Source organism: Salvelinus fontinalis, chromosome 20 (genome assembly GCF_029448725.1).
Source record: "Salvelinus fontinalis isolate EN_2023a chromosome 20, ASM2944872v1, whole genome shotgun sequence".
Lineage (NCBI taxonomy): Eukaryota > Metazoa > Chordata > Actinopteri > Salmoniformes > Salmonidae > Salvelinus > Salvelinus fontinalis.
This window is the reverse complement of record NC_074684.1, coordinates 35,765,726-35,779,375: the sequence shown is the minus strand read 5'-3', so window position 1 is coordinate 35,779,375 and position 13,650 is coordinate 35,765,726. Positions and strand designations below refer to the sequence as shown.

The window sequence follows — 13,650 nt, the reverse complement described above, 5'->3', positions numbered from 1 at the left end:
CCACCGTACCTCTACCTCTTATCTAACTCTTCAACATATGGACAAGAACTGCAGAAATACATTCCCCCCACACATAACCTGAATAGAGTACTCTCTGTCTTACCCCTGTGACACACACACGTGCACTCACAAAGACACGTTATACACTTTTTATTAGCATGCTCTACAAGAAACAATTGACAATGTGCTGATATGTCAACCTCTTGAAGCTAACCAGTGGTACTACAGAGAGACTTCTGTACTTTAACTATTTACACAGTTACAACACTGAATATAGACATAATATGACATTTGAAATGTCTCTATTCTTTTGGAATATTATGTTGTGTTATGTTTACTGTTCATTATCTATTTCACTTGCTTTGGCAATGTAAATATATGTTTCCCATGCCAATAAAGCCCCTTAAATTGAAACGGTGTTAACACAAAAGAGACAGGGACCTAGTCCCAGCAGCACTAACACAATGGGTTCAGCTCCAACAATGTGCCCCTGTCATTGTGTACAGTACAACATATTCACGCCTACACTATCAGAACATCCCTGTCTTACACGCAGGTTGCCAGATGGCTATTTTGGGCTGGGCTTTTTTTGACTATTTTGGGAGATATTTTTTTGTCTTTTGTTTCCTGGAGGGCATTGGGCAAACTATGCGAGGGTGAAGAATGCAGTGGCATCGCGGGGGCGTCTGGCCGGCTGAATTGGGGCACTGATTAGAGCATAATTTCATGTGATGGGTGTCCTTCGTAGACCATGAGATGGTGGCTGGGTGAGGAGGGGGACGGTTGAAGAATGGGTAACAGAGGAATGTTTTCTGAGCATACCGGTAAAACAAACTGGAGCAGAATGTAGATTATCACACGTATTGTTTAACCTGAACAGCCAGAGGAGGGCTGTAGACCCACCATGCCCCACAAACCCTTGCCCTGCCCTCCCTGATGCCTCCCTATGCCTGGGGGCTGACACACCAGATGCCCCAGTCACCAGAAGGATAAGAGAGAATAAGGAATTAAATGGTCGCTTTTGCACAAAAGCCCACCAAAGATCTCTCCCTCCGCTTTGTGACATCTGCTACCCATGAGTGCGTCTCCAGACGACGGTGCTTTCCAAATAAAGTTATCATGACGATCATTATCCTGTGAAGTGGACATGGCCTTTTTGTCTGCCCTGCTGTTCTCACCCAAGACAGGACCAGAGCTACGTCCAAAATGTCACCCTTTTCCCTATATAGTGCACTACTGTTGGCCAGAGCCCTATGGTCAAAAGTAGTGTACTTTAGGGAATAGGGTCCCATTTAAGCTGCATCCCAAAGCCAAAAATCACCAAATCCTGACTCCCAAGCAAAGCCTACAGAGCCTGGATAGTCTTTCAGTGTCACAGCATTTATGAGATGTTTGCTCTGACATGTGCAGATAAAGGAATAGTATGTTAAGGATTCAGGGGCAGAATAGGCCTAGACTTTAATAGAGATATTAATATCAAAGCCAATATCCTCCCTTCTCTCTGCAGCCAATACACAATGACAAACCCGAGCACTAAAAAGTTATTGAAATGTTTAGGAAAAACTGATCACTTTTTAATAACGCTGATTCAGAGAAACTGATTTGGTCACTTGTTTAATCAATTATGATTTTGTCCTTGCACATTTGTAGAATTGTCTTTGAATATATAGTTATACCAATAACAAATAAACTGCATAATGTCTTTCAATACATGTCTCTGTTTCAATAACATATTTTTTACTGGTCATTTCTTTACCTTTCCTGTTCTCATAAGCACATATGTAGGCATATTTCCCTTTACTGCAAGTGAGGACAGACACACTGCAGACATGACCCAAACACCCTCAAAGCTCCATGGACAGGCTGTCTGATAAACTGGTTCTCTGTTCTCTCAGACAAGATTCGTTATGGTATGAACTCATTAAAGAGAAATGTTTCCTTGGCACACTCAGTGATGCAAGGCATTCTGTTTTATAAAACTGTAAATGTTTACTGACTAAAATCAATCTCTTGAAAATAACAGCCTATTAAGTAATTTAGACGATCTAGTGTTTGATCATCTCTGTGCCAATATACACTGCATGTACAAAAGTATGTGAACACCTGCTCGCCAAACATCTTATTCCAAAATCATGGACATTAATATGGAGTTGGTCCCCCTTTGCTGCTATAACAGCCTCCACTCATCTGGGAAGGCTTTCCACTAGATGTTGGAACATTGCTGTGGGGACTTGCTTCCATTCAGCCACAAGAGCATTAGTGAGGTCGGGCAGTCGGCGTTCCAATTCATCCCAAAGGTGTTCGATGAGGTTGACGTCAGGGCTCTGTGCAGGCCAGTCAAGTTCTTCCATACCAATCTCGATGAACCATTTCTGTACAGAACTCACTTTGTGCCCGGTGGCATTGTGCAGGTAGCCTAGTGGTTAGAGCGTAACTGAAAGGTTGCTAGATCAAATCCCCGAGCTGACAAGGTAAAAATCTGTCGTTCTGCCCCTGAACAAGGCAGTTAACCCACTGTTCCTAGGCCGTCATTGTAAATAAGAATTTGTTCTTAACTGACTTGCCTAGTTAAATAAGAAAAGGTTAAAAAAGATATATATAATTATTGTCATGCTGAAACAGGACAGAGTCTTCCCCAAACTGTTGCCACCAAGTTGGAGGCACAGAATTGTCTAAAATGACATTGTATGCTGTAGCGTTAAGATTTCCCTTCACTGGAACTAGGGGGCCTAGCTCGAACCATGAAAAACAGCCCCAGACCATTGTTCCTCCTCCACCAAACTTTACAGTTGGCACTATAATAGTTCTCCTTGCATTCCGCCAAACCCAGATTCGTCCATTGTACTGCCAGATGGTGAAGCGTGATTCATCACTCCAGAGAACGCATTTCCACTGCTCCAGAGTCCAATGGCTTTACACCACTCCAGCCAACGCTTGGCATTGCATATGGTGAGGTTAGGCTACTCGGCCATGGAGCTACCGGAGCTACCGAAGCTACCGACAAACAGTTATTGTGCTGACGTTGCTTCCAGATGCAGTTAGGAACTTGTAGTGAGTGTTGCGACCGAGGACAGACGATTTGTACACACTCGGCGGTCCCGTTCTGTGAGCTTATGTGGCCTACCACTCCCCGCTTCAGAGCCGTTGTTGCTCCTAGAAGTTTCCACTTCACAATAACAGCACTTACAGTTGACCAGGGCAGCTCTAGCAGGGTAGACATTTGACGAACTGACTGGTTGGAAAGGTGGCATCCTACGACAGTGCCACATTGAAAGTCACTGAGCTCTTCAGTAAGGTCATTTTACTGCCAATGTATGTCTATGGACATTGCATGGCTGACTTCGCAATCTTATGCACCTGTCAGCAACAGGTGTGACTGAAGTAGCCAAATCCACTAATTTGAAGGGGTGTCCACATACTTTTGGCCATATTGGTTATTTTTTTCAGAAGTTTAATTTCTGAATATATCTCAAAATCATAGTTTTATCTTCAAACCTGTATATTCAAACTTTTTCACACACACACACACAGCTCAAGATCACTGACACATCAATCCTAATAAGCCTATACAAACAGATACTTACATTGTCTCTGTGCTTGTAGGAAATGTGGGAATGACATCAATGTCAAAGCAAGAGATAGTGTAAGTCTTCCACTCTGAGCATTCGCAAACAGTGGGGCAGGAGTCGGTGTCCCCCAAGGTTTTGATAGGTAACGTGACGAGGGTAAACAGCGCACATGTTATCACCTGCAAGCGGTGTCGGTTGTTTTCAGTCATCTCTTTGAAAAAATATCAAAAGTAATTTGAAAGCACTTCAGGCACTGACGAAAACCTTCTCACCTGAAGCCCACGGCAAACTGAAGTTGAAGCACGTTACTTTGTTTGTCATAAATTTCAGCACATGAACTCGACTCGTCCCAGTACAATTATACTGACAGTTTTCTTATTGGCCACTGACTCTCGGTGTCGTGTGAGAGAGCGGTGAGAGGAGACGCTTGGGGATACTCTCTCTGAGGTGTGGATTTAGTCTTGCTTCTTATGGCGTGGGTCTACAGAAGACTTCTGAGACACTCTTGTGTTAAGTAGGGGAATTTAATATATTGGATTTTCTTTACCTCATTGGCTATTTTGTAAAGTATTTAGGCTATCCTTCCTAGAAATGCAATTTCATATCATAAAGCTCAAGCATCTACATAACCTAAAAACACCACATTAAAATCATGATGTGTTTTAATGTTCAGTGTATTATTAGCCTACTCATTAATTGAGCTACTAACCTATTATAATTATTCATTGTCAATAAGTTATAATCATTATAATTTTTAAATCAAATGTTATTTGTCACATGCGCCGAATACAACAGGTACAGTACTTTACAGTGAAAGGCTTACTTACAAGCCCTAACCAACAATGCAGGTAAAAAAATGAAAATAAATAAAAAATTGCTAAAAAAAATAAGAATGAGAAATAAAAGTAACAAATAGTTTAAGAGCCGCAATAAAATTACGATGGCGGGGCTATATGAAGGGTGTACCGTTACAGAGTCAATGTGCGGTTGCACGAATTAGTCGAAGCTATAGATAACAGGCTATAGATACAGGCATATGCTAGCCTACATAAAATAAACAAACAAAGTCTTATCTTCTTATCTTTCTTATTTTATTACTTATATCAGTAGCATCCTAGTAACTAGACGGGTTGTGCTGTAATCTGAAAGGCGGTCGCAGTGGCGCAATATGCATCTCCCCAGAGCAAGTTTCGGACAATGTAGTTCTCAAGAATCTGATTCACACATAATTCCGTCACCGGGGTAACTTTTAAAACTACAACTCCCGATGTAATTTGAAACTGTTCAACTCTTGTTGTCTTCCTGTTCTTGGCGGCCAGTTCAAGTTGCCATAGCAGAGAGAAACTGGCTTGTCCCTCTTCAGTTGTCACTTGCTAAAGTGACTTGTTAACGGTTTCTATGTTGCTAATTCATGCTGGTAAGTGTGGCTAATATGTTGAGAGTGTGTTTAGTTGAGTTAGCTAGCTACCGATGGTTCCAGATAAAACCTGTTTTCAAAAAATTGTTTAGCTAGTCTGGTTTATCTAGCTAAACTAGCCATAGTTAGCACAGTTATATTAACGTTAGCTAGCCAGTTTTCTATCTGATTTACTAACAGTCATCACGTTAGCTAGCTAGCGTCCAAACTCATAGCTAGCTATACAAAAATGTACAGCTAACTGAGTTTGAATAAAAAACAAGAGCTGTCATGAAGAAGAGATGCAACTAGCTAACGTTATATTTTCCAGCTTGCTAGCTAGCTAATCTGATTAGTTAAATTGCTAATCAGCGATTAGTAATATCAACAGTAAAGTTTTTAAAAACATTTTAAAGGCTACTCCTGACCAAAACAATGGAATCCTCCAGCGAGTCAGACACCTTCGACCGGACGAGGGGGCTGAGGTCACGGGGGCGGAATGCCAGCTCTAGATCGCGACGGGACAGTCACAGAACAGGTCCTGATGCTCCAGCCATTTCAGAGAAAATTAACACCTTGGCGAGTACTTTACAGGTAGGCTAGTCTCCTTTCTTTTCTCTGCTAATGACAGTCTATAACTGTGCATTCAGTTTGAAACCAGTCAAAACCTTTCGAATATTTAGCATACGAATTGTCATTCCGAAAACCATTATAGCCAGCAGTAATGGCTATTTTCTCATTCCAGGACACTAATAGGAATTTGAACAAAGTGGACCGGATGTTGGGGCAATACAGAGAGCACACAGATGACCAGGCGGAAGCCATGGCAACAGTAAGTAAAACAATATAAAAAATGTACTGTCTGCAACTGTTTAGTTTAAATTGCCCACGTCTCATTTTATACATGAAGGTTGTGTGCTGTAAAACTCAATCAACGCATTGTCAGAAGTTCTCTAGTACATCTGTCTCTCCATCTCCCCTTCTTTTCCTCCCTCCCCCTCTCTAGTTGAGGGATAATCTGGAGGAGTCTATCGCTCAGCTGCAGAACCAGAGGCTGCATAGTTCCTCAGGGGTCCGGAGTGCCTCAGCCTCCACCCTGCACACCAGCGACCTGGAAGCTGGCTATGGCTCAGGTGATATATGCTATGTATAATGTCTAGATGTGAGACCTATGCTGCTGTGTCTCAGTTGGCCAACACTAAGTAAAACAATACCTGACAGACAGATAGTCAAGGTCAAAACACCAGGGGGCAGATGGAATTAATTTAGAAACTTTACTTATTATAACTGTTTTATTTTGAAAAAATATTTATGTGCAGTTATACAGTTATAAAATAGTTATATAGCCCACAGTTTATTGTGTACGTTTGTAGAGGGCCAGCGCTTCTACCCCACGTCTCCCTTGAAGGACTATGGGAGATCTGAGTCGGCCGGAGAAGGAGGAGCGAGAAGGAGGTCTAGATCAGCTACAGTCCGCTTCAGAGACTCCAGCCTGCCAGACGGGGATGTAAGTCCTGAGACCACCTTATCTGTCAAAGCTCTGCATCTTCAGTATCGCCACTTCAGCGCTCACTGTTGTAGTGCAGTTAGAGACAAGAACCAGCAGAGGGCGCATTGTATTGTTTTTGTGCCCTAAAGTTTTCTCAGTAACAGTTGAATCTGTTAGTATCAGCCTATGACAGTGCTATAACAGTATTATGCAGCCCTTGTGGACGTTTTAAGTAGTGCAAGTGTTCTCTTTTTCCTCTTCCTGCTCAGGTCCACGTCCTGCACCAGTCATTCAGAGACCTGCGCAGTGACCAGCTGAGACTGGGGGACGACATGGACAGAGAAATCCTCAGGAGGAACAGGTAGAGGCCCTGTAATGTCCAAAATGTACCATTCATTAATTCATTAATTCCTGTTTCCCTGTTTCTAAGGTCTGACATTGACACCAGACGAGCCTTGGAGAATCTGTCTGAGCACCTGACGACTTCACAGAGACAGGACTCGGTCAGTTAGGAACATAACAGTAACATAACAGTATGAAAAAGCATGAAAATGTAGGCACCCACTGCTGTAAGTCGCTCTGGATAAGAGCGACTAAAATGTACATGTAATAGCATCACTGGAAATACATGAATTCACATTAAATACATAACTGTAAAAATGTTTACTCCAACGTTAGCTGCTCCACTCTAGAGGTGATCTTAGAACGCTTAGTGCTGTAACCTACAGTGACTTTCTCCCCCAGGTGTCGTCTCGTGTGGAGAAGCGTCTGCAGGAGATTGAGAGGGAGATGCGTTCGGAGCGACAGAGCGTGTCAGACAGACGACCAGAACAGCGGGGTATCATGTCTGATGAACTGCAGGAGGTGGGACACCTTGACTTCTACCCTTCCCTAATATAACCCACATTCATCTCGCACCATCCATCCCTCTCATCCAAACCGTTCTAGCTGTCCTTCCATCCTTGCAATTAGCCTTTTCCATGTCAGTGTGTTGTTGTTTTCAAATTAAGACCAGTTCTGAAAGTTACCGCTGGGGGGCAGTGTTTAGCTATCTATCAGCTCTAATCCTCCCCTCTTCTCCTCAGAGAGAAGCAGTGATAAGAGAGGTGACTAAGTCATTTGCATCTCTTTCCACTGCAGAGAGCTTCTTCTTCTAATGAGAAGCCGGCTGCCCCAGGTTAGGGGAAAATAATGTATTTGTTCCCAAGTTGAGGGTAAATAAACAAGAAGAGAGGAAATGAAGAGGAAAATCATCTCTTTTACTAAAGAGAGACGGGGCAAGGGAGAGGTCTGCCTGGGTAGTTGTATTATAAGGCTACACTCCAGTGGGCCTACTCTACTCTACTGCCATGTTGTGAATGAATGGATAGGATGAGTCAGTTGGTGGATGGTGCCTTAAGGGGCTGTAATACATCACTAAGCCTTAACAAAACACCACAGAAACAGGAGTGTGTGGGATGGGATGCTAAGCTCTATTAGAAACCCAAAACATTGTCTCTTTGAGAGGAGATGGAAGCTAGCTAGCCATCGACTGTAACACCATTACTCGTGTTTCTCCTACTGACTGTTCGGTTATCAACTAGCCTAAAGGCTATTCTTTGCCTTTTCCGATTCTTACTTGCCTAAAGGCTAAAAGGAACGTTAACTAATTTAGTTTGAATGTGATACTACACACTAAATGCATAGTGCTGGGGTGTGTGTACATATACGTATCATTCACTACTCTATGGTTTCCTTCTCAAGGCTCTGAGGAGGCGAGAGGCTCGGGACCTGGAAACTGAGGAGGCCGTCAAGAACAAACTACTGAGATCAGAGAGCGAGAAGACCAAGGTGTTTGTGTGTGTGTGTGTGTGTGTGTGTGTGTGTGTGTTGGAGGTGCTGATTTTGGAAGTGAGTTGCTCATTTGATTGTTACATGGAGCAGGCCTTTTCTGACAAGCTCCTTAAATACCAGCCCCTCGTATCACGCTTGGACAGCCTGGTATACCAATGCAAGTTGGTGGCATTGATATTTGGCAGTCTGGGCCACGTACATAGGCTTACAGTACGTGGTCTTCAGATTGCAGGCCTGCCTAAGAGTAGAACAGAACAAACGACCTGGTACGGCTCTGTTTCAGCCGTTAACCTACTGTTCCTAGGACGTCATTGTAAATAAGAATTTGTTCTTAACTTAAATACCGCTACAAACTGACTTGCCTAGTTAAATAAAGGACAAATAAACTAACTTTTTTAGTTTTGAGCAGCCTAGCTGTGTGGAGAAGGTGCTTTTTGTTTCCTTAATTGTCCTTTTATCAATGAGCTTAGAAATGTTTGAATCCTTCATGATGTAATGTGATTTGTGGAGTCAAATAAAGTATTTAGAATGTGTGTGTGTGCATGCAAATCATATTTTAGCCATGTATTCTGTAACCCACTTTCTGCCTTGTCGAAGAATGCAGATGATATTCTATATGAGCTGAAGTACTTCCTGGTTGTATAATGAAAGGGATCTCATGAATGTGCCTGTGTCTGTCCGGGTCATGTGTAGGGCCGGGATTTTTTTTTTCTGACCGTGTGACCTGACCAGCTAAAACTCTTGGCACTAATCATGTGATCTGTCCTCAAGATGGAGGCGGAACTGGAGAGGGCCAGGAGACAGCTGGACCAATCAGAAGGAGGCAGGGGCGCTCTTCTACAACAGGTACTCGAGTAGCTCTTCTTAAAGGTGTGTGTTTGTGTAGGGGTAGGTGCTACGGTGTTAATCAAATTCATATCCTCTATGTGGGTAAACTCCTCCATGTGTGTGTTCCCAGGTAGAGGAGATGCGTGTGCAGCTGCTGAGGACAGAGAAGGAACGTATGGATCTGCAGAGGGAGATCTCCCAGCTCACTACACAGCCCAGAGCCACTCGCATGGACAGGGAGGAGAGAGGAGCAGGACTGGGACTAGGTACTGACTGCTGGAGAAGAGGCTGGAGCTCTTATGAGTTAAGGGTTTTTCAGTGGAGGCTGTCGGCTGATGGAGGGGTGGGGAGGAGAGTGAATGCCTGGGCTTAGGTACTGACTGAAGGTTACGTACGTAACCACGGTTGTGTGAGCTATATGGATCACTCCAATATATTGCTATCACTCTGCGGTGGAGGAATACATACGAGGTGAGGATTTACAGATTTACTCCCGTGTACACCTGTGTCACGGCTGGGGTCCGCCCCTATATATAGACCCCATGGTCACGACACACGTTCTCTTCATAATTTTTGAGGCGCCTCTAGCACCGTAGAGGATTGGAGTGATCCATATAGCTCACATAACCGTGGTTACATACGTAACTTTCGTTATGTTTAACTATATTGGATCTTTCCAATATATTAGTATACACGTACCAGATTTAGTCGGTGCTAGAGGGACCTGGCCAGCCAGCGGCGAAGTCCCAGCGCGGTACCGAGACGCTGGGGCCGTCAATGTGGAAGGGGGATCCCGGCACAGTACCCGGAAGGAGGCGACGCCCAGGACCGCTGAACAAACCGCAGAGGAAGGTACCACATTTACCCAATAGTACCTAGCAAAGGTGCAAGAGGAAGCCCAGCTGGCCGCAGCACAGATATCAGCAAGGGACACTCCTCTCAGTAGAGCCCAGGACGCAGCCACACCTCGTGTTGAATGTGTTACCACAGATCCCAGCACTGGCCTGCCAGCCAGATGGTATGCTGTCGTAATCGTGTCCACCATCCAATGAATGAACCCAGCCCCCAGGACTCTCTCACCATAGCAGACAAAGAGCTGGCCTGTTGTTCTCTCTGACTGTGTTCACTCCACATAGGCAGCCAGTGTCCGCACAGGGCACAGCATGCCGGAGGAAGGCCCAGACTCCCCCGCCACTGCCGGGGGGTCATAAGCAGACAGGATACACTCCTCCCACCAGGGTCCATCCGGTAGCACTCAGAACTTACTGAAAGAGCATGGAGCTCACCCACCCCCTTCATGGAAGTAATCACTACTAGAGGTCGACCGATTTATGATTTTTCAACGCGATACCGATTATTGGAGGACCAAAAAAATCCGATACCGATTAATCGGCCAATTTTTTAAAATATATATATATTTGTAATAATGACAATTACAACAATACTGAATGAACAATGAACACTTTTATTTTAACTTAATATAATACATCAATAAAATCAATTCAGTCTCAAATAAATAATGAAACACGTTCAATTTGGTTTAAATAATGCAAAAACAGTGTTGAAGAAGAAAGTAAAAGTGCAATATGTGCCATGTAAGAAAGCTAATGTTTAAGTTTCTTGCTCAGAACATGAGAACATATGAAAGCTGGTGGTTCCTTTTAACATAAGTCTTCAATTTTCCCAGGTAAGAAGTTTTAGGTTGTAGTTATTATAGGACAATTTCTCTATACCAATTGTATTTCATATACCTTTGACTATTGGATGTTCTTATAGGCACTATAGTATTTCGAGCCTAATCTCGGGAGTTGATAGGCTTGAAGTCATAAACAGCGCTGTGCTTGAAGCATTGCGGAGAGCTGCTGGCAAACGCAGTAGAGTGCTGTTTGTATGAATGCTTACGAGCCTGCTGCTGCCTACCACCGCTCAGTCAGACTGCTCTATCAAATCATAGACTTAATTATAATATAATAACACACAGAAATACGAGCCTTAGGTCATTAATATGGTCAAATCCGGAAACTATCATTTAGAAAACAAAACATTTATTCTTTCAGTGAAATGTGGAACCGTTACGTATTTTATCTAACGGGTGGCATCCATAAGTCTAAATATTGCTGTTACATTGCACAACCTTCAATGTTATGTCATAGTTACGTAAAATTCTGGCAATTAGTTCGCAACGAGCCAGGCGTCCCAAACTGTTGTATATACCCTGACTCTGCGTGCAATGAACGCAAGAGAAGTGACACAATTTCCCTAGTTTAATATTGCCTGCTAACATTAATTTCTTTTAACTAAATATGCAGGTTTAAAAAAATATATACTTCTGTGTATTGATTTTAAGAAAGGCATTGATGTTTATGGTTAGGTACATTCGTTCAACAATTATGCTTCTTTCGCAAATGCGCTTTTGTTAAATCATCCCCCGTTTGGTGAAGTTGGCTGTCTTTGTTAGGAAGAAATAGTCTTCACACAGTTCGCAACGAGCCAGGCGGCCCAAACTGCTGCATATACCCTGACTCTGTTAGACAGAATGCAAGAGAAGTGACACAATTTCCCTAGTTAAAAGAAATTCATGTTAGCAGGCAATATTAACTAAATATGCAGGTTTAAAAATATATACTTGTGCATTGATTTTAAGAAAGGCGTTGATGTTTATGGTTAGGTACACATTAGTGCAACGACAGTGTTTTTTATGCGAATGCGCTTGTTAAATTACCCGTTTGGCGAAGTAGGCTGTGATTAAATGATAAATATACAGGCACCACATCAATTATATGCAACGCAGGACAAGCTAGATAAACTAGTAATATCATCAACCATGTGTAGTTGGAACTAGTGATTATGTCAAGATTGATTGTTTTTTATAAGATACGTTTAATGCTAGCTAGCACCTTACCGTTGCTCCTTGCTGCACTCGCATAACAGGTAGTCAGCCTGCCACGCAGTCTCCTCGTGGAGTGCAATGTAATCGGCCATGATCGGTGTCCAAAAATGCAGATTACCGATTGTTATGAAAACTTGAAATCGGCCCTAATTAATCGGCCATTCCGATTAATCGGTCAACCTCTAATCGCTACCAACAAAGCCACTTTCATATGGAGGTGTTTCAGGGAGGCTGACTCCAACGGTTCGAAAGGTGGCTTTGCCAAAGCTGCCAAGACCATATCTAGATCCCAGCTCGCCATTCAGCGGGTCCTAGCTGGACGCAGGCGACGGATCCCCTTCATAAACCTGGAGACCAAGGGATGGCGACCCACTAGCCTGTCCATCCACCCCACATGGCAGGCAGATATAGCAGCCAAATACCCTCTAAGTGTAGAGGCTGCCAAGCCCTCATCCAAGCGAGACTGCAGGTATTGGAGGACATGCTACACCCCACATGACTTGGGCACAACCTCAATACCAGTGCACCAAGAGCAGAACAACCGACAGCGCAACTGGTTTGCCATGGTTACGCCCTCCTGTAGTCCTAACATGGACCATTGGTGCGGTTCAGCGGACAAGCCCACAGGCTGAGCCGGTGCGACAGAGGTCCTCCGGCCTGAGACAGCAGTTTAGGTCTCAGGGGCAGTTGCCAAGGTGTCCCAGACAACAGGGACAGTTGAAGGCTGAACCAGGGTCGTCTGGGCCAGTATGGGGCCACCAGCAGCAGACGATGCTCCGCCATCCTGGTCCTGTCCAGCACAGCCTGGATCAGGGGAAAAGGGGGGAATGTGTTAAGCTCCAGCCTTGGCCAATCATGAGCCAGAGCATCCAAGCCCAGAGGCCCTGGTGGCTCCGACATGGAGTACCACAGGGGGCAGTGTGCATTGTCCAGGGAGGCAAACAGGTCTACCTGCGCCCTCCTGAACTTGTCCCACAGGTGCTGCGCCACCAGGGGATGTAGGCTCCAGTCCCAAGGTGGCGGGCCCTCCCTTGAGAGCATATCCGTTGCAACATTCAGGATGTCAGGTATGTGTGCTGCGCATAGAGACGCTAGACGTCCCTGAGCCCAGGAAAGGAGCTCACGTGCATTGTCGACAACATTCCACACCCTCCTCCCACTTTTCCCTTTAACACCGGGAGAAGTAGCCGGGGAAGGGTGTATGAGGGGTCGCCCAGGCACGTCCCTATGGCGGTGACGGTTGACAGGTTGTTGCTCCACCGCACGCTGTGCCCCTCCACGCTGTCGTCCCTCAGCACGGGGTGATGGGGCAGGAGAGGGACCCCACCGTCGTTCAGGTGCAGGTGGGTGGTGGCGGCCCATTCGCCTTGGACCCGGGGCCTGAGGAGGCGGCATGAACCGTCTCAGGGTCTCCCGGTCCCTACGAACCTTATCGGTCTGCTCCAGAATGTCAAACCAACCCTGGGCGCAACAGCATCTCTTCAACCTCAGGAGGCTGAAGAAATTCGGCTTGTGTCCCAAAACCCTGACAAACCTTTATAAATGCACAATCGAGAGCATCCTGTCGGGCTGTATCACAGCTTGGTACGACAACTGCATCGCCCTCAACCGCAAGGCTCTCCAGAGGGTGGTGCGGTCTGATTTG

General features: G+C 44.7%; 2 protein-coding genes across 2 annotated transcripts in view; one reads left to right on the top strand and one right to left on the bottom strand.

Annotated features, from left to right (window-relative positions):
* The window catches only part of LOC129817782 (thyrotropin receptor-like), a 33,183-nt gene extending 29,131 nt beyond the window's left edge, over positions 1–4,052 (bottom strand). Inside the window, exon 1 of the mRNA XM_055873340.1 lies at positions 3,585–4,052. Within this exon, the coding sequence (XP_055729315.1) occupies positions 3,585–3,778 (194 nt within the window). The 5' untranslated portion in view covers positions 3,779–4,052. The remainder of the gene's footprint in view (positions 1–3,584) is intronic.
* Positions 4,053–4,876: 824 nt separating this feature from the next.
* Positions 4,877–13,650, top strand: part of LOC129817781 (centrosomal protein of 128 kDa-like) — a 40,656-nt gene continuing 31,882 nt past the window's right edge. The window contains exons 1-11 of the mRNA XM_055873339.1: positions 4,877–4,986; positions 5,382–5,559; positions 5,711–5,797; positions 5,972–6,098; positions 6,339–6,472; positions 6,724–6,815; positions 6,885–6,957; positions 7,199–7,318; positions 8,198–8,284; positions 9,059–9,133; positions 9,246–9,381. Of these exons, the coding sequence (XP_055729314.1) occupies positions 5,401–5,559; positions 5,711–5,797; positions 5,972–6,098; positions 6,339–6,472; positions 6,724–6,815; positions 6,885–6,957; positions 7,199–7,318; positions 8,198–8,284; positions 9,059–9,133; positions 9,246–9,381 (1,090 nt within the window). The 5' untranslated portion in view covers positions 4,877–4,986; positions 5,382–5,400. The remainder of the gene's footprint in view (positions 4,987–5,381; positions 5,560–5,710; positions 5,798–5,971; positions 6,099–6,338; positions 6,473–6,723; positions 6,816–6,884; positions 6,958–7,198; positions 7,319–8,197; positions 8,285–9,058; positions 9,134–9,245; positions 9,382–13,650) is intronic.